The sequence below is a fragment of the Gavia stellata genome, chromosome 3 (genome assembly GCF_030936135.1).
Source record: "Gavia stellata isolate bGavSte3 chromosome 3, bGavSte3.hap2, whole genome shotgun sequence".
Lineage (NCBI taxonomy): Eukaryota > Metazoa > Chordata > Aves > Gaviiformes > Gaviidae > Gavia > Gavia stellata.
In genome coordinates this window covers 39,056,117-39,078,081 of record NC_082596.1, presented here as the reverse complement: position 1 = coordinate 39,078,081, position 21,965 = coordinate 39,056,117, and the positions used below count along the sequence as shown (strand labels likewise).

Sequence of the window (21,965 nt, the reverse complement as noted above, 5' to 3'; positions counted from 1 at the left end):
GCTGCATTTGCTATCTATCATGCCTTACATGTACTTCGGTGCAACAGAACCACTAGCTGCATACGTCACTAAAAATACGAAGTCTGTACTTGTATCCGAAGCATTACAAAACTTCCATCACGAGTATTAAATAAAAAATGCTCAGAGCTTCCAAACTGCACGCCATAAAAAAAGCTCAACATGTATTAGCTCTGATTTGGCTCACTGGACCAACAATTGATCTGACAGCAGCAGTGAGAAACTGAGTGGGCAAAGGGCCTCTGAAAAACATCCATGGAGCCAGGCCTTACTTAGTTTTACCTCAGAAGCAGAATAAAGAGCTATGCTATTCAAGAGAATACCAGATTGGTGATAATCTGTATCAAGGTAGACAACTTCTCAGCTAGCTGGAGAGCACTATGGTTTTCAATCTCATACATAAAGGCCAGGATTTAGCCCTAAAATTGTCTATGACATCACCTACAACAGAATGCCAGCAGTTCAAGGAATAAGAAACAAACACTCAACTAGCTCAGCTCTTTAAGGTCTGCCACACTGCCCTTTTTTAGAAAGAAAGGCCAAAGAGAACTCCTGACCTCTTGCCATAAGGTGCTTCTAGCAGAAGCATACTATTCATTAACATCAAAGATGAGCAAAGCAAGGGTCACAGTAGTTTTTGGAGGAAAAAACAACCACCGAAGAAAAAAACCCACCCCAAACCATGAATATACAGGTTTATTATTGCCAGCTCTGACTCAGGCTGGAGTTCTATGTAAATGTCTTGGGGCACAGCACTGTGTTAAACAGCTGCAGTCTTAATCAATTCCCTACTCTGGTTCAACATGAAGTCACACAAAAGGCAATGCCAGCTCAGAAAAGGGTAAAAAGAAAAGCATACTGCTAAGTATGAACCCACAGCCTCAGCAACATGGAGATTCTTCCCCGCATTTTTATGTTCAAAAAGTGGTTTTTGTTGGGTTTGGGCGTTTGCTTTTAATAAAAAGTGTGTGCATATACACATACAGGTGTAGCTGTGCACACAATCCATTTATATGCACACACACAAATACACGTATTTCCGTATGTACATGTGATGTAAAAAGTGAGAACACTCCTTTACCTTGGGCTCTTTTAAGTAACAGTGCATGGCCTGAGTCACATCAGCAGCATGAACTGCATTATGGTATGGGTTTTGACTGTGATAATCTTCTTGAACCATAACTGCAGGAAAATAACAAATATCCAAATTTAAATAAAAGAGCAATTTTTTCAAGTACCATTTTATATGTCCTTGTTAGGCACAGAAATATGCAATATCACCAGTTACATACACATAAAAGCGTCAAAGTCAGTAAATTGTCAGCTGAACCAAGACCCAGGTATAAAAGATTTTTATTTGAAGAAACTGTATTTTCTAAAGGAAGTCAACTACATGTAAAGTCATATCAGAGCAAAAATTAAATAACTTGAAATCTATATATAATTTGAGATACTTTGAGAACTTCCTAGGAAAGGCTCCCTTTGATAATCTAGCCTGTCTGAATGTTGAGGTAGCCTGGAACACAAAATGAAGATTATTACTATTTACCAAAGCATCAGGATGACTTCGTATCATTCCTTGAAACAGACAGGATCAGAGGAATTAGGCACTGTTTTCCTGTCATATGAAGTGCTTTTCCTTCCCCTTCAGGACAGTGGTCATGGGAAGCCACCTCTACATATTTTAGGCATCTTCTCATACTTGTACTCAGGCAAATTTAGCCTATATGCAATTTAGAAAAGAATCTCATTTAGATGAAGGTCTGACTAACTACTCCTAGATATAATATTCCCTATTTAACTTCTTCATTACTTTCCTCCATCTCCCTGGCTGTCTTTAAACATCATAGGTAGAATACTTTAAGGGACATTCACATTAGCTTTAGTACGTAGAGTAAAAGAACTATAATGTTAAAAAGGATGGAAGGGAAGAGGATCTGAAGCACAACAATCAAACTATATTCTAAAGTTTTGCCTGATATGACACATCAGCTCTTTCAAGCAAACCTCAAAAGAACGTTTTCCTGGCTAACTACAGTCTGTCAGTCCCATTCAAACAAACATGCCCACAACGTCTTTTCCTACTCAGTTTACAAGCCAGTACCCTTCACATAATCGTGACTGCAATGTTAGAGCATTACAGCCATGGTATCTGTGAAGAGCTGTGGCTCATGAAAAGTCAAAATACTGTAAGTACCATGTAATCTCAATAGTACTCAATGCATAGCCGACACCTCATACGGAAGATCACGAAAATCTTTGGGCTCTATTAATCTGCAGTAGAACTCCCCTTCACCTATTCCTCACATCCAGCGCATGAATGAGGGTGTCCTTGGCTTAGTCCTCAATTTTTTGTGGCTTCATAGGCTGGTCCAGCTACCTGAAGTCTACAATTTTCTTAACTTATTTATTTGAATAAAGCAGACGTAGGACAATATTTTGATCCCTGTTTGCCAGAACTAGAATGGCACAAGAACCCTATGTTTACAGGAATGTAGTACTTTGGATTTTCTCTCCCCCTGTTCGGGTCTGGAATAAGAACTTGAAAACACACAGCAGGAGGAGACAGATCTCCAAGTAACCTTTGGAAATCACAAAAAGACTGTGTATGTATATAAACAAACATACACACACACACGTGAGATATATATATATACACACACACACAAAAATAAAATGTTGAGATCCTACTGAGGACTAAAATCAGATTTCTCTCCTTAAAAAGATTCCAGTAAGTTCTCAAATAAAGTGAATTTTGTGAGGCACTATGAACCACTTGAGCTGTCCTAGTCTTCTCAGATTTGATCTTCAGATTACTTTGAACTAGGGTATAAGAGGTAGCAAGAGAAAAGAATGAATTGGGTTCATGCTAAGCAGCTGTATTTGGAAGAAAGGTTCCTTGATTGGACAGATAGGCTAGGACAGATATAAGAAATGTTTTTCTTACAGCTATTAAGTAGAAGGCATTAACGAAAGGGAAAAGTGGTGAATTTCAAAGCTAGAATAAAATTTTGCCTTCTTCCAAGTCTAATCTCATTTTAGTGACTTATGGCTTTGAGTAGTCATATGTAGTTAAGACTATTGTTGTCTTTTGATAACCATTTAACTAATCCAGTCATTCCTAACTGGGCTTTCATTTCAAGTACTGTCTTTTGCTAAATCTCAACTAACCAGGATATAAGCAACATGAGAAAGACAAAACACACTCAATTACAACTTCAGTAGCCTAAGACCAGATTTCTGTATTTTCTTCACATTCCAATATAGCAGTCCTCAAGGTCAGCTGATCTACGCTTTTGAAACTGGAAGGAATTGAGTCCGTTTTAAAACAACATGAAATGCAAGACAGAACTAAAATTTTTTAAACCTGAAAAAGAACTAAATGATGAAAACAAAAACATTCCCTTATTTAAAAGGGGAGAACAGTCTTCCAAATGTGATTTCGCCTCTGTTAAATGACAAGCTTTGTAACCACAAAATTGTTTTCTTTGAAACTGTGAAAGCCTGCTAAAAGGGACCAGAAAGTTGTTTCTCCTGCTTAGTTAAAAAAAGCATCCCACTCCACAAAATTAAATAAAAGGTACTGTCACAGAAGAACTAAAGGAAGTCTCACACCAGTGTCTGTGGCTATGGTATGGGGATGCAGAAAGACAGCTCTTTCAGCTGTCGAGTTGAAGTACCACTCGTTTGAACATTTTACATTGTATTTACAATTATTTCTGTTGAAGCATTCCAATGCCGCAGGCCCAAACATTCAAGTAAAATTGTCTTGCGCTCTGTCTATGGAGAAAGTATGCCCACACAGTACAGTGCTTATTTGTAGGAGAGTTTCAGCAAGCAAGAGAGAGCATCAAATTGGCACCATTAAATACCTCCAAGCTGGCATGTTCAATATGGTTAGGAAACTATATAATGAACTTCGGAAATTAAGCTTAAAAGAGAACTGAAAATCAAAACAAAGAAAGGAGCTGTCTAGCCTTTCCCAATACAAATGTCACACAATGTCACATATATTCCTGATTATTTAGATTTAATAAATACAATACAGCATCTGCTACAAAACTACTAAACTTGGTAGTACTTGCTTGGATTTAACATGGAGATTTCTATACTCACAGAAACTTTGAGAGATTGTCTCAGTCAACATAATTTAAATCACTGCACAATCTGGACTGCATCAGTATTCTTCAAACCTTATTGCTAAACTATAACCAGCACTTCAGTTAAGGTATAAAAATGCGGATAAACAGCAATATTCATCATAATAAAAAGCTGTATTTACCCAAAAATCTACGAAGTTTCATCGTATCTAACTGGAAGTGTTCAATTAGTCCATGAAGATTAAACAGATGAAAGGTTAAGCTGACTAGACTGTTTCCTAAAAATAAGATGAAAATACTAATTCATTGGAAGCCATGAAATCAGTGACTCTTTCATAAGAAATGTATTATTTCAAACAAATTGGTCACAAAAATTACACAAGCAAATTTCTCTATACCAGTTTCTGATAAATATTTAAATCTTACTGCATGACAAGATTCCATTAGCTATCTCCTCTAATGATCACCAGTGTTTTTGCATATTTAAATGCATTCACCAATTGTCCACTGTCAACTGATAAGAGGAAAATGTTACTGAACATTAAAAAAGCAACAGGTCTGAACGTGCAAACCTGTTACAATGGTATTCAACTTTGTGGTATGTTGCATCATGATTTTTATAAACAGACATACAGTTTAAAACCGAATACAAAAATAAACAGGCAAAGGAAAAAGCTAACCAACACTATCAATTAGTGTACATTGTACATACGCTATCTCTCATTTTCATCATGTATTTTGCTAAACTACTCCTCATTTCACCAAGAACTCAAAGAAAAGAGTTTAAGTTTTTCTAGGAAATGTATACTATTACAGGCCTACAATATGCTTCGCCTACTCATAGCTATAATATTACAATCACCTGCAGTCATGAAACAAGTAAAACTCTAAAAGACAGAGAAATAGCTTGCAAATGTTTACTTGAAATAGTTGCTTATTTACTCTGCAAACAATAGGTAGTGGCAGATAACTCAGTTCCAGTACATTGACTCTGACAATCTTCATTTAGCAGGAATTAACCTAGCACAGACAGAAACTGACGTACAAAAGGTCAAAATTTTTTGCTAAATCTAGCTTACTACCAGGCTTGAAGTACTTGTGTGTGCACACCACTTCCTCGCAGTAAGATACACAATTCAAACAACATTTACTGAGTAGCTTGTTTCTTACAGGCTCATCCAGGGCAGTTCATCAAGCAGAGCTTTACAGGCAGCATTCTCCCCTTACAAACTTTCAAGAACAAGACTGCCTGTTCGAAATGTCCTCCTAAAATGACTAAATTAGGATGCAAAGAGGATGGTACAGAAAGGCTTCCACAATAGAAGCTGTACTGGTAGTATTGAAAATGTATTTGAAAAAAGCATATTTAAAAGGTAGAGGAGGTAGAGAAAAACAATGATTTCAGATTACTCCCATCTGATAAACTAATCTGATATAAGCTATGCTTACAAATAGCTTTTTTCATTGTTAACTAGTCTCAAGCTTATTTATGTAAACATTCTATGTGTAAAAATCCTCACTGTTTTAATTTTTTATATCCATTTCTGTATTAAATCAAACTGTGAGGATACTGCTTTTACACTAGATTAAGCCAAGCATCCCTTTTACAAAACAGGAGAAAAAATGATCTTTCGGTGCCGTATTTTCCTTTCCAAACGTCGTTTCTGTTTCTTTCTGCTAACTTTAAACACTCGAACTGCATCTCTGCTACCAACTCCACTTGACTGATGTAAAACCTGCAAGAGCTGCCCTCCATTCACTTCCCATGCTGGCACAAATGTTGCCGTGATGCTGGACTCGCTCACCTCCTTCCATTTTATTCAAAACTCAGCTTCCATTGCTGTGATTATAACACAAAACCTCACCTTACCCGCTGCAGCAGCCCTCCCATCTCCTTTCCAGCACATTTACAGATCTCTTTTCTGACTGTCTGTCCGAAACTTAAACAATACTTTATTTTTTTAACCAACTACTTCTGTAGTTCCTACTGCTATTTGTAATGAGTGCACTAAACTAACCATAATATTTTCTTTGTATCTTGTGCAAGCTATGCATACAGCAGCTTCTGGCTGCTCAACTCCTAATTCTCTAGGTATTCTATTATATGTCATAATTTATAATGCATTCATATCAACATGCCTTTTTATTTTACTGTAGAGTAATAGGACTATCCTATCTAACATTAAATTTATCAGAATAATACTTGTTCAATATAAATGACCTTTTGGACACAACCATAGCAATTCCCAGCATTCCATAATTAAAAAAAAGACTAAGCCAGCAAAATGATTTGTTAATTTGTATCAAATTACTACTTCAAGTTACTAAGGAAGAACAGCAAGCTACAAAGTACAAGAAGGGCCTCTTCTACAAATCAATTATTATTGTCACTACTGACAGTAACGGTATTTTGACAGATTGACCAGGCAAACTAGGATTTAGATTAAAGACTATTAAATCAAAAAGTACTTCTTGATTAAATTTGTGCTTTTTAGCAAACAAGCAATCACATACCACAACATAAGAGCAATAGTTATGCTAAGAGATAAAACAAATGAAATAGCAAAAGTAAACTCACCATTTGTCAGTCTATCAAAAAGAAAAATATCAAAATTCCAATTTCCAACCTTCTCCAGCATACACTGAAAGAAAACACAAAAGCTGTCACTTTTTTCTCAGTATATGCCTGTCTTCCCATAGTCCAGGGGAGTATTTAAGATTTCAGAGACTGATGCAAGTCTTAGGATTTCTATGTACAAAAAACAGTATTAATAACTAAATTTGTCTGATAACTGGAAAACTTTAAAATACACGTTGCAAATTGAAAAGCTGAAATACAAGAATTGTTTTGACAGTACTGGCTTGGTATTTTCCCTTCATCCTTTAGTCAATTTCTTAAAAGAAATAAAAGTCAAAACAATTAGGTTAAAAACAGTAACAGTATGACAGAGTAAGTCTGTGTTCAGACTTCTTCCACTTCTAATTTTTGCAATGAGCTAGTAGTTAATCATTGTGTAGTCCTTCACCTCGGTTTCTTTCTTTCACTTGTTGTTTATAGAAGAGAATTATATCTAGATGCTTTACTAGACATATGAGCCAAACTTCTAAATTCTTTTCTAAGAAACTGGCTTTTGACTTTCCACCTCACTGAACTAGCACTTCTTCACTAGCTGCTACACATGAACTGTTCTTCCAGCAACAGGGATGAACAAGAACAGCAAACAGCACTCAAGGCCTCACCAGAGTTCAGCAGTCACAGTCCTTGCTTCCCCTACCTCTATCAGAAATACCTGCCCACCACGTCTTACAACAGATACTTGCCTTCTCCTATTCTCGTTAGATTAGTAGAGCTGTTTCATGATCCAATTACTACCTTCTAGCATTCCAGCCACTAAAACTCAGCTACCAGAAGAAACAAACAGCATTAATAAGATCTTTCTACTGTTTAATTAAACGTACAGTTTTTTAAATCCATCCTCCAGGTTATTGGGTTCTTCCTACACTGCAGACAGATTATGTGCCACATGGATACATTGCATTATAAGCATACTCCTTTTCTGCATCAAGGTTACGAACAAGAAGCTTTACACACAACCATTGAGAAGCCACAGCCTTTGGGATCTTGAATAACTTGTAAACTTTGCCTGCTCATTCCCCTTCAGCTCTCTCCATCCTCTGTCCCCAATTCACTAGCCCTTCATCCAACTAACTTCTTCTAGTACTGCCTGCCTTCCTATCACACTTTTCTAGAAGAATTGCCTACCAAAGAAAAAGTCAGTTTGGCATAATAATCTTCTGCTAAATCCATTTATGCATTTTATTGAGTTTTCAGTAGTAGTTAATCACTCTTCCAAATGTTCAAGTAATGAGGTTAGACTAAAAAGGAAAAGGGAGGGGGAGTAATAGTTGTCCAAATTGCTCCACTACATTTCTTAAATACAGTTGCATTTTTCTTTCCTCACTATTTCTTCAGTTATTACAGTGCATCCTCCATTCACCATTTATTAAAAAACATGTTAGCCATAAAAGCTGTAAAAATCATCCCAGTAAACTTGTGGGAGATGACAGAGTTTGTTAGAAACCAGGTAATTTTGGCTGGACTTTAATAAAGATATAGATATACATATACACACACAAACACACACATATATCTAAAAAAACACATGCTTAAAATTTGTATTTGACTGTACCACCTCTTAACATAGTTATATACTAGTTACATACACAGTTAATACACTAGCAAACATTTTTAAAAGCGTACTTTTAAAAAAAAAGAAAATCAAGCAACCAACCTTTGCTTGTCCATTATAATCATCATCTAAAATATTTGAAGAATTTGGAACAGTGATACCACGGAAAAAACGGGAAGATCTCAGGTATCGCTGGAAACTAAGCAACCTTCTCACATTTCTTGCAGACACAGACACCTCGATTTCAGAATTTGCTACAAGAAACAAGAAAATAAATACTCTAATAAACCTTCACCAAAAAAAAAAAAGGCTGTTCAGGGACGTTTGGTACAACAAAGGTGCTGCAATTTATTTTTTTTTTTTAATTGGTGTATCAAATGTTTCATCCACAGAGATTTTTATTAATAGGAAGCACAGAGCCATGGCTTAGGAAAGGAAGTTTTCTATGCAAGCATCTTGCAAAGAAAAACAAATATTTAAATCATAGCTGAAACTATCTTTTTAAGGAACTCTGTTATTGAAAGGATAGAAATATTATGGAAATTGTGTAAAGACACACACAGTATTCCAAACAAGTTCTTTTTGGAAAACTGCTCTCATGTATACACATCCAATCCATGTCCCTAGCAAATCACATAAAATATGTACACCAGCAAAAGAATATCAGTAATTGTGTGTTGATACAGGAGTTACAAGTAGGTTTTGAGCACGTACAAATAACTTTTACACAGATTTTAAAGCTCAGAAATGCTCTTAACTTTACTGGCAAAGTTTTAAACACGCTCAAGTTATTTTTGTGCTTTTGCAGATAATTATGCTCAGAACCTCTCCTCCGCCAAACAAGTACCACATTTACTTTCACAGCGTATGTAATTCCCTTTCCCAGTACAGCGAAGACACTACAGAAAATTGATTTAGCCTATTTTCAAAGATTAATCCAAATATTTTGCTTTACTCTTATTAGTTTAACTGTTTTAGCTATTCAAATGACCAACGCTAGCTTATGTTCAATTCCACTTGATATGCCTGAAGTGTTTTAGAAACCTGAAGATCAAACTATGCATAGCTACAGTTTCTTTGCAATATGCCAGATATTTTAATTCTGAAATACTTAACACCAAACTTGGCCTTTACTTTCTTTTCAGCAGTACCCCCAACAGTAGTTTTACATGACCAACAGTCAATAATCTTGATATTCCCTCGTTCTGCCCAAAATTACTTATATCAAAGAAGAAAAAAAAAAAAGAAAAAAGGTATTAAGTAAGGAAGTCAATGCAAACATCCTCTTTTCCAAAAATGCACATCCTCAAAACCAACACGAGCCAAACTTTGTATCCCAGTTACATAAGCAGGTGTGCTACATATGATAATGGTTGCTTATAAAGCAACAGTCATGCATACAGCAGGCAAATAAAAAAATTGTGTCATGCCGCATTACTCTACCAATATTTCTAACCACATTTGTTAACATGAGGTTACAGTCTGAGCACTGCCAGCCTGCAGAACAGAGATGGAGGGGGCAATACCGCTGCTCCTGTTACCGGAGTGTACGTTTCGGGCAAGAAGTTTTTTCCCCCCTCAATCTTGATCCAGTCCCTTAAAATTCAGATTTCGTAACTGAAGTTATTAGGTTTGAAATAAAATAATATAAAATGGATATATTTAGGTCATGAAATTATCTAAAATGTCCACAAACTCACAAAAAATCCAGGAACTTCACTAAATCTCTGTAAAACAAAACATTTAAGTAGGCGAAATCAGCACTCTTCTGGAAGTACAGATAGTTTTCTTGATCATAAGTACACTTTTGCAGATCTATAGTTAACAAAAACCTGATTTTGTTGTCACGCTACAAATAAGTCTCACTGCCACAGATGCCACCTGCTAATCTTTAACAGAACAGTATGATGTAGGTAATACAAGTAAAACAACAGCTTTTGTCAGTAAAGCGCACAACAGAACACAGAAATGTGAGATAATTTGACAATATAGACCTGCGTTCAACCTATATTTGTGTTCATAAGTCATTTGGGGGGGGTTACGCATGGTTTTGCTTCAGTATTTTTTCCAATGATGATGTGTGTACAGAGGCAAATGAATTACTCAATTTTCTGTGAAGCTGAACAGTCATTACTCTTTACTTTTTGCAAAATGCTATTGAGACATTCATCTTAAAAATATTTTTAAACTCTCTAAATTATCATCAGTTTGTAAACTGCTACTTTTACACATTAATCCTACTTTTTCTCCCCATTATTTTATAAAATAAAAAAGTAAAGAAGGAAAAAGAGAAAAATAAAAGACCACTGCTCCAGCTCATGTAATTCAAATGAACAGCAAGGCCCACTTCATTCCAGCTTTCCTGGCAGCAATGCTGCTATTACAGAATCACAGAACAGCTGAGGTGGGAAGGGACCTTTGGAGGTCACCCAGTTGAACCCCTCTGCTCAAACAGGGCCACGTGGACGACACTGCCCAGGACCATGTCCTGATGGCTTTTGAGTATCTCCAAGGAGGGAGAGCTGACAACCTCTGGGCAACCTGTGCCAGTGCTCAGTCACTCTCACAGTGAAAAAGTGTTTCCTGATGTTCAGAGGGAACCTCCCGTGTTTCAGTTTGTGCCCAATGCCTCTGGTCCTGGCACTGGGCACAGAGCCTGGCGCTCTCCTCTTTGCACCCTCCCTTCAGGTATTTGTACACATTGATGAGAACTCCCCTGAGCCTTCTCATCTCCAGGCTGAACAGTCCCAGCTCTCTCAGCCTTTCCTCATCAGCCCCTTAATCATCTTCCTGACCCTTTGTTAGACTCTCTCTAGCATGTTCGTATCTCTTGTGTACTGGGGAGCTCAGACCTGGATACAGCACTCCAGGTGGGACCTCACCAGTGCTGAATCAAGGGGCAGGATCACCTCCCTCCACAACTGGAAACACTCCTTCTAATGCAGCCCAGGATACCATTAGCCTTCCTTGCCACAAGGGCACACGGCCAGTTCATGATCAATCTGGTGTCCACCAGGACCCCCAGGTCCTTCTCTGCCAAGCTGCTTTCCAGCCAGTCAGCCCCCAACCTGTGCTGGTGCTTGGGGCTGTTCCTCCCCAGGGGCAGGGCTTTGCACTTACCTTTGAACTACTATTTATTCCACATGTATAGCCCAAGTTGGGTAATAACAGCTTGATCAAATGTCCTGTCATTTAGATCTGCAATGATTAGAATAACTTCCAAATGAGAAAAGAGACTTTGAGTCCTCCCAGCCCTCTGCAGTTCCAGAACACCTAATTCAGGGGGACTACACCAACCCAAAAAGTAAATTACTCTCTCTTTAACAGCTAAACATTTGCTATGGGACAATTCAGAATAGGTGAGTCAGATGGGGAGGTTTGACAGGTAATTAATTTAAAAGGGAGGCTGAAAAAGAAAACCGGTAGCTTTCGGGGGGGGGGCGGCGGGGAGAGTTCAGCTGCAGGAACACTGGTACCATCTGCATTTGCAGTTTCCTTTTCCTCACAGATAAATTATTATGAAGGATACAAAAATCAACCACTTTGTCTTTGCTAGTCTGCCAGAACCACAAGTTCATGGAAAGGACCAGTAAAGGGAACGATACAACTGTGCAATGGAAACTTGTTATTTCCCTCCTGGCACAAGCGGAGAACTCATTCCCCTTTACATTCATAATTAATAAGGAAATGCCAGCCTACCCCCTTCTATCATGAGTCACGAAATGAGATGCTAATTTCAGAGACCCTATCAAAACAAGGCTCAACAATGTATTTATAATGGAAAGAAGGTGAGGAGTGAAGAGTGCATTACATTTGCTGAAGAAAAAGCACGCTGCAAAAACATCCCTCCTCCCAGCCCAAATAGCCTTCATTTCATTTGGAGCTTTCAGTGTGCTAAATGCCTTTCTAATATCCAATAGTGACCATTTGCTCTTAAGAGGTAAGGACAGTTTAAGGACAAATTAGAATGAGAAAATAAATGTGTAGGACATTTACAGACTTAAAAACTGAAATGGAATGAAAGCAAAGGCAGGATGTTGGGCATGTTAAGAAGGAAGCTACAGCATTCAGAAGTGGCTTCGATACAAGGGACCAGACAACTGAAACTGTAGGCCTTTGTGCCTAGTCAACAGCAGCTCTTCTATGACATCCTTCTTCCCATCTTAAGTCTTCATACCCTGCTTAAAGTTAGAATACCACCCAAAGTATTTATTACTTCCAAGGTGATTTTTTTTTATTGACATGATTACATTCTTGTTTCTAAGCATCTTAAGTGAGATGCTGGTATAATAAAAAATGCCTTTCTCTAAAATAAAGAAAAAAAGGAATAATTCTGTTTACTAACATCAGTTATTTTGCTAATGCTATGTATATACAGCAAGAAAATAAAATAATGCAAGTTGTCTTCATGCAGCAGATTTCATCTATATTCCAAGCCACTTATTTTAATCTCTCTTCTCACTCCCAATCTTTTAAGTGTGTTGTACTTCAAGAAAACCTAAAAAAAATAATTTTATCACATTTCACTGGAATAGTAAATATTTATTTTTCTCATGCTGAAATAAAAATATAAAATAAGTAGATAAAGACAAGTGACAATCACTTACAAAATCATAATATACTAATATTTATTCTCAGAATTTTTGCATCTTTCATATAGTAAGGACCGACAAAAAAGGAAGAATGACAACTTAATTATGGTTTGGTTTAATTTTTTATAAATAGAAACCTTAAATCCTAGCAAAATGCTTCAACTTTCTTTTAATGCAAAGATAAAAACTGACAGCCTCTGATGGGGTCCTGGTCGAAACAAGGCTATCTAGTATTCTTACTATACCTCCATTTCTTCCCTGCTACAGCCCAAAAGGTAAATAGGAAATTATCCATGACAAAAATAATTGAATTTTGCTATTACCAATACAAAGAGCTTAACTGAGGATCTTGGGTATCACTGCCACTAACAGAAAAAGGAATTAAAAAAATATATTTGAGAGGATGACCTTTCTTATGTTTGAACGTGAAACCTGAAGTCTGAGGTGCATAGGTCCACCAGAGAAGGTTTTCTCCTAAAAAAAAATCAAGGAAATGTCTTCTGTTCATGGAAGTAATCTCTCACACTTTTTCCATATTAAACCCAACTACACATTTATCATTTTTACATAGCAGATACTATCACCAAACCTGACATAGTATCTGAAAGTTTCCACTACCTGTAAATATATACATTTGAAAGAAATATTCAATTTCACATGCCAATTATAAATATATTTCTAAGGCCTTCCAGGATACAAATAATTTTCTATTTATGAATAATTTGAAAGTATTATCTAGCATTTCACACCACTAGAGGGACCCATAAGCATTCTAATGTCACATTCCCATCAAGCCATTAAGAAATGCATTATATTAGATCCATGCACATTTTAAAAAAATATTTTAAGACCTGTTATTTAGCTCTTCCTTAAGTTTTCCACTCATGATTTGCATTTTAAAGTACTTAAGACATTCAGTACTAAAGTCTTATATAAAACTATGCTTTCTTTTGGAAAATATAACTTCAGCAAGGATTTTTAAGTTACAATAAAGACTACTATTGTCTAAATTACCTTATACTTCCTGTCTTCCTCAGAACCACTCTGAAGCCCTGCTTAGCATCATTGTAAGGCACTATGCCCCCTCTTCTGCTTAAAAGAAAAAATTAAGCCAGACTGTTTTGGTTTAAATGTATTATATGTATTTATATACACATTCATACATTTTTTTCAAAATAATAATGATGACCGGAAAATATGCTGTGGGTTAAGGATTAGTTCAATAAACATGGCTTTGCAAGTGTATTCTGACTGAGTGGAATCAGAAAAATTTGTTAAGTTTCAAGAAACTCTAGAAATACCACAACCCTAATAAAAACTCTAGTAGATTTCAACAGATTCTCCCTGATTGAGGGCAACTGCTAGGCATCACCACCCCCCAAGGTAAGATCCTTCAGGAAAGGAGTTACAAAATGAAATACTGCCTTAGCAAAGTATAGAGCCACAGAACAGCAGAGTAATTTAGATGGGAAGGGACAGATGAGACTTTTGAATGTCCTTTGGTCCAATTCTCTGCTCAAAGCAGAGCTAATTTGAGAGAAATTACTCAAAGTGCAGGGATTAGACTGCTTCAATATGAATTAAATGACAATTCTTTAATGGCACTGGAAGCCATTACACAGCAGCAAAAATGTAAAGAAAACACTGAAAAGGTATCTAAAGGATTCTGCTCATATAACTCTCTTCAGTTTTGGCTCCTCTTAATATTTCTGTAAACGCCTCACGAAGGACACAAAATTAAGCAAACTGAACAATGCCATTCCTGTGCTGGACTGCATAATATTTTGCAATTATCTTAGGACTAGAAAACAGTATATACAAGGCATATTCTTTCCCTACCAATTTACTGAATCATAACCACAGCAATCCTGCAGTTGTGTACTTTTTTTTCACCTGAACCCATGCACTGGGCAAGGCAAAGCTGTAGCTCACAACAGCATAGTGTGACCTAACAAACCTCACTGAAGCGAAGTATTTAGAAGAATATCAGAATACACATATATCCCTTACAAAAATAGGTTATGCTGTGTTAATCAAGAAACTGATGCTCTTAAAGAACAAGTACATGACACATAACGGTTCAAATCTTTTTCACAAAAGAAGGATAATATATACCAGACCATCACCAAATCCTCTTCTTGATGTCTTCCAAGAAAACACCTTTCTTTGGTATTCTAGAACTCTTCAGTTCTATGGCAATGGAATGACCGAACCATCAAGTAATCCTTTTTTTGCTATTTTTCACCCCCAGAAATAAAAGAATTGAAAAGTAACAGATCATGGTTGACAGAAAAAGAATATCCCTTAAGAGTCTGTATGACTGTCAACAAAAACGTCAAACTGAGAGCAAAAATGAAAACAAAAGAATTCTCACATAATTTATGCCAAATTGTCCAACAAAAAAAAAGCACCTTTCAAAATAAGCTACTTGGAGAAGGAACACATTGGAGAGGTTCAAAAGAAAAAAAAAAAACAAACCTAGAATGTGGCTGTGTCATATTCTAAGGTCAAACTTACCTCAGCAATACAACACTGAGTGAGCTGTACCAGTGCAAGACTCCAGAGCACACATGCTGTTTTACAGAAACTTGAAAAGAAGAAATTGTAGGTAAAATAACAATCTAGGATAACAAAAGAAAACAAAAGAAAAAATCTTTCCTGTATTCTCAATTGAAAGCTTTTACTCTGAAATCTTCCTTAACCAAGCTCACTTTTCACTTCAAGTTGATCTTCACTGTTTTCTTTTGGCCAAAGCTGTATTTAGGACATTTTCTGTGACTTCCCCTTGTGTGACCGTATTCTCCCCACTAAACCGAAGTAAAAATTTCTCTCACATTAAAGAAAACAATTTATTTGAATAATCTGGATTGTGAGTAATTAGATTACAATTTCAGAATGCATCCTTCACAGAAAGGTAGCTTTTAGAGAAACCTCTTGAGTATAAGCTTTTCACTCCTGGTATTTTCACAGGGAAACAAGTTCATTCAACCTATGACCACACAGAAATCTTCTTACATGACTATTTTGTGAAACTCACCCTTCTTCGCAGTAGACTGTTGAACAAGACAGACAATTATTCTTACCCAGATTCAGCTAGGTAATTCCTCTATTTTCTTGAAACAAAAACGGGCATTCAACTTCATCTGGACGATACTCGTTTTATCTCAACCTCCAGATGGTATTGTCAAAAGCATGATCAGGTGCTGTTACACAAATATTTCCTAAATTGTTTAAGGCAATCAATTTGGATTTGAACTCTACTCTCTTCTGTGACTTCTGGCCTCTCACCCAAGGGAAGTTTAAATTCACTGTGCAAGGTAAACCGTTTCTAATGATTTGTGAGCGAAAAACTGGAAAGTTCAAAACAACACTGCAAACAGTAGATGCTGAAATTTGCCAGATCTCAAAGTAGTATATAAAATGTTCCATGAACTGCAATTTCCAAGTAAACAGTCTGAAAGTTGTGTACTAAAGATAAACTCTGGAATTTCTTCATGTGATGTGTTTTCACTCTTATGAAAGAGAGTTAGATTTATCCCTCACCTATAAAAATCACCTAAACTATTCCTTTCTTTCCTTTCCCCACTAAATGGACTCCATATTCAACTAAGGTGAAGAACCATCTAAGTCTCAATGAAGTTTTAAGTTCCCATCACATCGTTTTCTCTCCTATGTGAAGCACTGTACTGTATGCAAGCATCAATTAGATTCAACATTGAGTCATTCCTAAATGTTTACAGAAACATACTGATTAACTCAAAAAACCCTTTCTTCTTTGTAAGGTATTTTAACTCACAGATGTGACATACTCAGTTATCTATAAAACACAAAATAGTGCCACATGTGTTGGCAACACCACCATCTCCCCATAGAAGCATGCTCAGACTAGAGTGGCAAGAGAGAATTCTAAAAACCTTTTGACAAGATCTTATCTGTTCTGGTGCAGATACAACAGGAAAAGCAAGGAGAAAAAATGTTTCCTCTCCACAAAACCAAAGTATTTGGTTTTTATCCGGTTCTTCCAGACTATATCAAACAACCCTTACCTAAAAAGGAAGTTTGAAAGTATTAATTTAAGTTGTATCTGCGGAAGACATTTCCCAATATTTTTGCTGTTATCTTAATTACTCACTTCAGCTTCACTTTATTCATTTTGGCTTCACTTCCTCACTATAACATACTGTACACATCACTAAGCACATTCGCTCATTCCCCCCCCCCCGGTGAAACAGTGAGTGATTGGGGCACGTTATATATTCTTTTGTTTGTGCATGCTAGAAAATCCTCTCAAATATAATCAAAGTTTCTTAAGGGTATGTGTGTGTATATATCTACACACACATAGACACATGCGTATAAAAAACAATAGACATTACTGACAACCTCTCAATAGCAAGAAAACAAAACCTAGAATTTTATTGCTGGTTTGCTATTTCTGAAAAACGGAATGTTTTTATACTGTCATTTACATATCAACATATTCTGTCAACATTGCAGACTGAATTACTATGTATGATATCTTGAGTAATGTAAAAAAAAAAACCTAAAAGTAATCACATTAATTGTAGTCTATTTGTAAACCAGCAGAGAGCAAGAGTGGCTATAACCACTGCAATCACTTTTTCAATAACTTCCCTGAAAACCAAACAGTACATGCAGGGCTGTCAGACAGTAAACTGCCGAACTCCCTCCTTGTTACCTGAGGAGTGAAAAGTAGATCCAGTGCTCTATATTCAACTCAATAATTCAAGTGTACGCAATTTACTGTGCAACTGTGAAATATGTACATCCACTGAACAAAACCAGGCCATTACATTTAAGGTAAAAATTTGCTTCTGAGGAAGAAAGTTACATGGCTGCTCTCTCCCCTCCAGAAATGGCGGCTTTTAGCTGCTATGTTGAGTTTATGCCCATGGTCCCACACAGATCTAATCAACAGACCACAGTAACAGAAAAACTACTAATTGATGTCTTGATGTCAACCAATTACCAACCAACATGAAGAATACAATCCTTACTTTCCCCATTCACTGGGAAGCCGTCTTGCTAAAACAAAAATTTGTTTATTGAGCTATTCCTTCTGGCTAGTTCCTGAGATTAGCTATGAAAATGTGACTTCTGGAATAACAGATAATACAGAAGGAAAACTACCACCCAACAAACTTTAGTTTGATCATCAGTCAAATCCTGCATTTAATAATCCTCAGATATGACTCCCATACCACCATCTCTAGCAACAATAAAATAATTTTTCCAACAATCATTTTAAAATCGAATTTCCTAGAAAGAAGTTACCATTGAGAATACTTCTAGCCAATTTAGAATCTTGAATTTTAATATGCCAATCACAGAACTCTGGGATGAAGATGCAGACACTGAGCTTATAATCCTTACGAAGAAACAGAAGTGGTGTTAAGAACTAAATGCTAACAAACTTTACTTTGGTAACACTAGTTGAATTTGCAAGTAAAAATAATGTTATGAACCATAAGTGATTATTCAAAAAAAAACCAACAAAAAACCAGTGGCTTTCTGAAAATAGAGTAATGCATTTAAAATTCAGCACTCTTCAAACCTACCAATAAAATATTGGGTTAAGAGCCTATTAATAAAATATTGGAAAAAGAGAACTGGTCAGCAGATTATTAGCTGGGCTTCCTGAAAGTTGTTCAACTTCTTCACAAAACATCATTGACAGGAAAAGAAAATAATGCTAAGCAACAGAAGTTGGCTAAGCAAAATACAGAATGGCAATAATGCTTCAACACTGTGAATGACAGCCAGTATAGAAGTCATCTGCAAAACAGGTAAGCAATGATCATTGCAAAATATTTAGAACCACAGAGTAAAGTTAGCGGATAGTAGAAGAAAGTTACAGTGACATTTTACAAACACCATGAAGGAAGCATATCAATGCATTACTGATGTTCCATATGCAGTTGTGGTGGGGAAAAAAGCCAACATTCAGACGGTTTAGTCTGCTTTAGCTGCAGAAGAGACCTTTTTCAGTCCAGTTTTTGCCCCAAGCAAAGAGCAGCTGGCTGGCTCGGCTGGCTCCCCTCACATGCTGTCTATTGCTCATATGGGTGAATGTTTTTCAGCCATTTAGCTCTACGTGGCAAAATCCTTCTGGAGTTACTTGGGGAGGGAGGGGAGAATATTCTAAAAATTAGGTCAAATCCGATTCCCACAACTTCTCTCTATCCGCAGTCTGATAGTACAATACTAAAACTGCTTTGCTTTAAACAATTAAGGAAAGATTGATCAGGACTCAATTAGCATTACAGAGAAAAACGTTTTACTGATTTAAAAAAAAAATCTGTAAATTAATAGATAATCTAGTGATATGGTGAGAGATGGGGCTTAATTCCTTACTGACTTTGAAAGAAACTCCACAATGCAGCAGGAGTCTGAAGTCAAAGAGCAACGCTACAACAGGCCACAATCCTGAAGTGAAAAAAAATCTGGCTATAATATGGCAACTCTGAAAACTGCCACAGCAGCTGACTCGTGAGGGAAGTTATAGCCAAAGAATTTTTTGGGCCTCCTAGCAACATTCTTTGCTGTCATCAGACACCACAGTTGATGTTGCTAAAAGTTGGTGCCTGTGACTGAACAAGCAGGGGCAAGAAGAAAGGGTGTGAAAATCCTTTTCCTGATTAGTCATGATCTGCCTGATGCACAATCATCAGGATGGAAAGAAACAGCGTGATGAGTACCATAGAAAATACAGTTAATTTGCCAACAGCAATAGTATCATGTGACTGCCTTTAACAGGTAGTTCTTTTAATACTTCTGTTAGTATTTTCCCATATCAGCATGAAATGCCACATATATATACAAAAAGACATACTTATGTAATTCATAAATCGCATGCTATTTCTACACAGAATTTTTATTATACTCAATAGAATTATGAGGACTTCGAGACAGAATTCTTATCCTCTTTATTGAAAAAAATCAATATAGCATACTCTTCAAACTTTGTTTTCTCACCTATTTTATGATACTAACTTTTGAATGAAACTAAGAGTTTTAAATTCAAGTAGTGATTTACTTCTTTTAAAAGAGTAACTTCAGTTAAGATCAGAATATTAATTAGACTGGTTTCTGCCACTCATTTTTATTAACAAGGTAATTACAACAACCACACTTGTTACCATGAAATAAGTTTTTCTGAAGCTCTCCACTGCATTCAGAATACTTGGAATTGTGCTGTTAGAATGTTGGTATAGATACTTTATGACATTTAATACATTAATATTATTGGTATAATTTAATTAAGACTTAAATCCTCTGCACTTTTGCTGCGTATTGGTTCGGTGGTTATTGAAGTTTTTATATTACAACTACTTGATGTTTTTAGTTATAACAATATAGATGTAGAGAAAAAAGTGAAATTATCTGAAAATATTCTTCTTGTAACACTTCTGAGAAAAAATGTTTCCTAAAACACATAATCAAAAAAATTTAGTCTGCTGCTTTCTTATAACATTTTAATCTTTATTTAAGATTTTTCTATGTCCAAAAAATTTAAATCCTAGCTACATGTTTGAATAAATGTAATGTTAATTGATTATGATGAGGTCAAGAATAGTGACCTCTACCATAATTCTCTTCAAACATCATCCTGGACCAGGCCCTTCTGCTGCTTTATAAAAGCAGGAAAGTATTCTTCTCAACTGATTGTGTCTGCCAAGTAAGAACTTGGCACACACGTCAGTAGCTCTGTGTGTGTATATATATGAGTATATATATATATACACACACACACATATTAATTTCCATAGGGATTCAGGTCTAAATTCAATGAGTTTAAACTATATTTTAAAAAACAAAAATTTAGCAGTGAAGATTGTCCTCTTCTATTTCTGGTAATGAAGTAGCATGAAAGATTTTCCTAAGTAGTATCAGAAATGGTCTTGCTATATATATAAGGTGCTAACTTTATTTTTAGAGGCTTTGTAGTTAAAATTAATGGAAGCCTTTGTTTATTTGTCATTTATCTGCTTTTAAATACTTACAGTGAAAAATACGGAAATCAATGTATGGATGAGAACCTCTTCTCTCTGTTTCAAATCCTGCCCGACTTCTTACTCGCACATCTCCTAGAAACAGGGTCAAAAGTGAAATAAAAGTGTGGAAGAGTGGCAGAGATAAAATGCAAATGAACATAGCCTGGAGGGGTAAAGATTCATGTACTTAATGGAGGAGGATTATTCAAACAGTAGGCCTACTTCAATGCTTTTTGTTTTAAAGGTGAAATTCAAAACAAAGTTTGAAGACTTGTTCAACATGCAATCGCATGCTTTCTTGTGAAAATCTCTCCTGCCTGAGCATAGGTTGCCAGAAGCATGTGATAAGCATTCAGATGAAATTAGGAATAGCTTGCTACACCAGTATGGTAAAAATGCACCTTAATATGACAGGAAACAAGAACATTAAAAGTTGATTTGTTCCTCAGTAACACACATAAAACAATAACATTTTGTATAATACAAAAAAGATTCAGCTTCTAGAAATGGTAGCTTTTAGCAAATAAGCTAGTTACAATATGGTTTTACATTATATAATAGAATATTTTCCCACTAGCATTTACTTACTTGTGCTCAGCTGTTTGAATATTACACAAGAGCCTATTAAAATACCAAAACTCAGTATTAAAATTTTATCAAACTATTTTGCACTGCAATTAGCTTCAACCTGAATCTTTTAGCATGCTAGTTGATTTCTACTTACGCATTTTACCAACTGAAAGCTGATCAGTATTCTTTCATTAGATATTTGTATGCATTAATGAAAGCTTTTAATCCAGATGAACTACTTACACTCAAAATCCTTTAGCAATTACAAATTTGGCAAACCTTTAAGGATAAAATGCAGTAAGTGTTTCCCTCCTCAAATCCTAACAAAAAAGTGAAATTTAAGATGTGAAAATGTTCTAGTTTCTAATTATGAAAAATCCTTCAAGTGTAGTATTCGCCTCTCCTCAAACACTGTGATTTTCGTATGAATCGAAACTAAGTATTTAACACAAGGAACTAAGATTAATTTTATAAGAACAA

General features: G+C 36.0%; 1 protein-coding gene across 2 annotated transcripts in view; it reads right to left on the bottom strand.

Moving 5' to 3' along the window:
- Positions 1–21,965, bottom strand: part of PDE7A (phosphodiesterase 7A) — a 75,279-nt gene that overhangs the window by 6,026 nt on the left and 47,288 nt on the right. For both annotated transcript variants that reach the window (XM_059815187.1, XM_009814309.2), the window contains exons 3-7: positions 20,925–21,008; positions 8,411–8,562; positions 6,697–6,760; positions 4,301–4,396; positions 1,100–1,200 (exon numbers count right to left, since the gene is read on the bottom strand). In XM_059815187.1, coding sequence (XP_059671170.1) covers positions 1,100–1,200; positions 4,301–4,396; positions 6,697–6,760; positions 8,411–8,562; positions 20,925–21,008 — 497 coding nt within the window. The remainder of the gene's footprint in view (positions 1–1,099; positions 1,201–4,300; positions 4,397–6,696; positions 6,761–8,410; positions 8,563–20,924; positions 21,009–21,965) is intronic.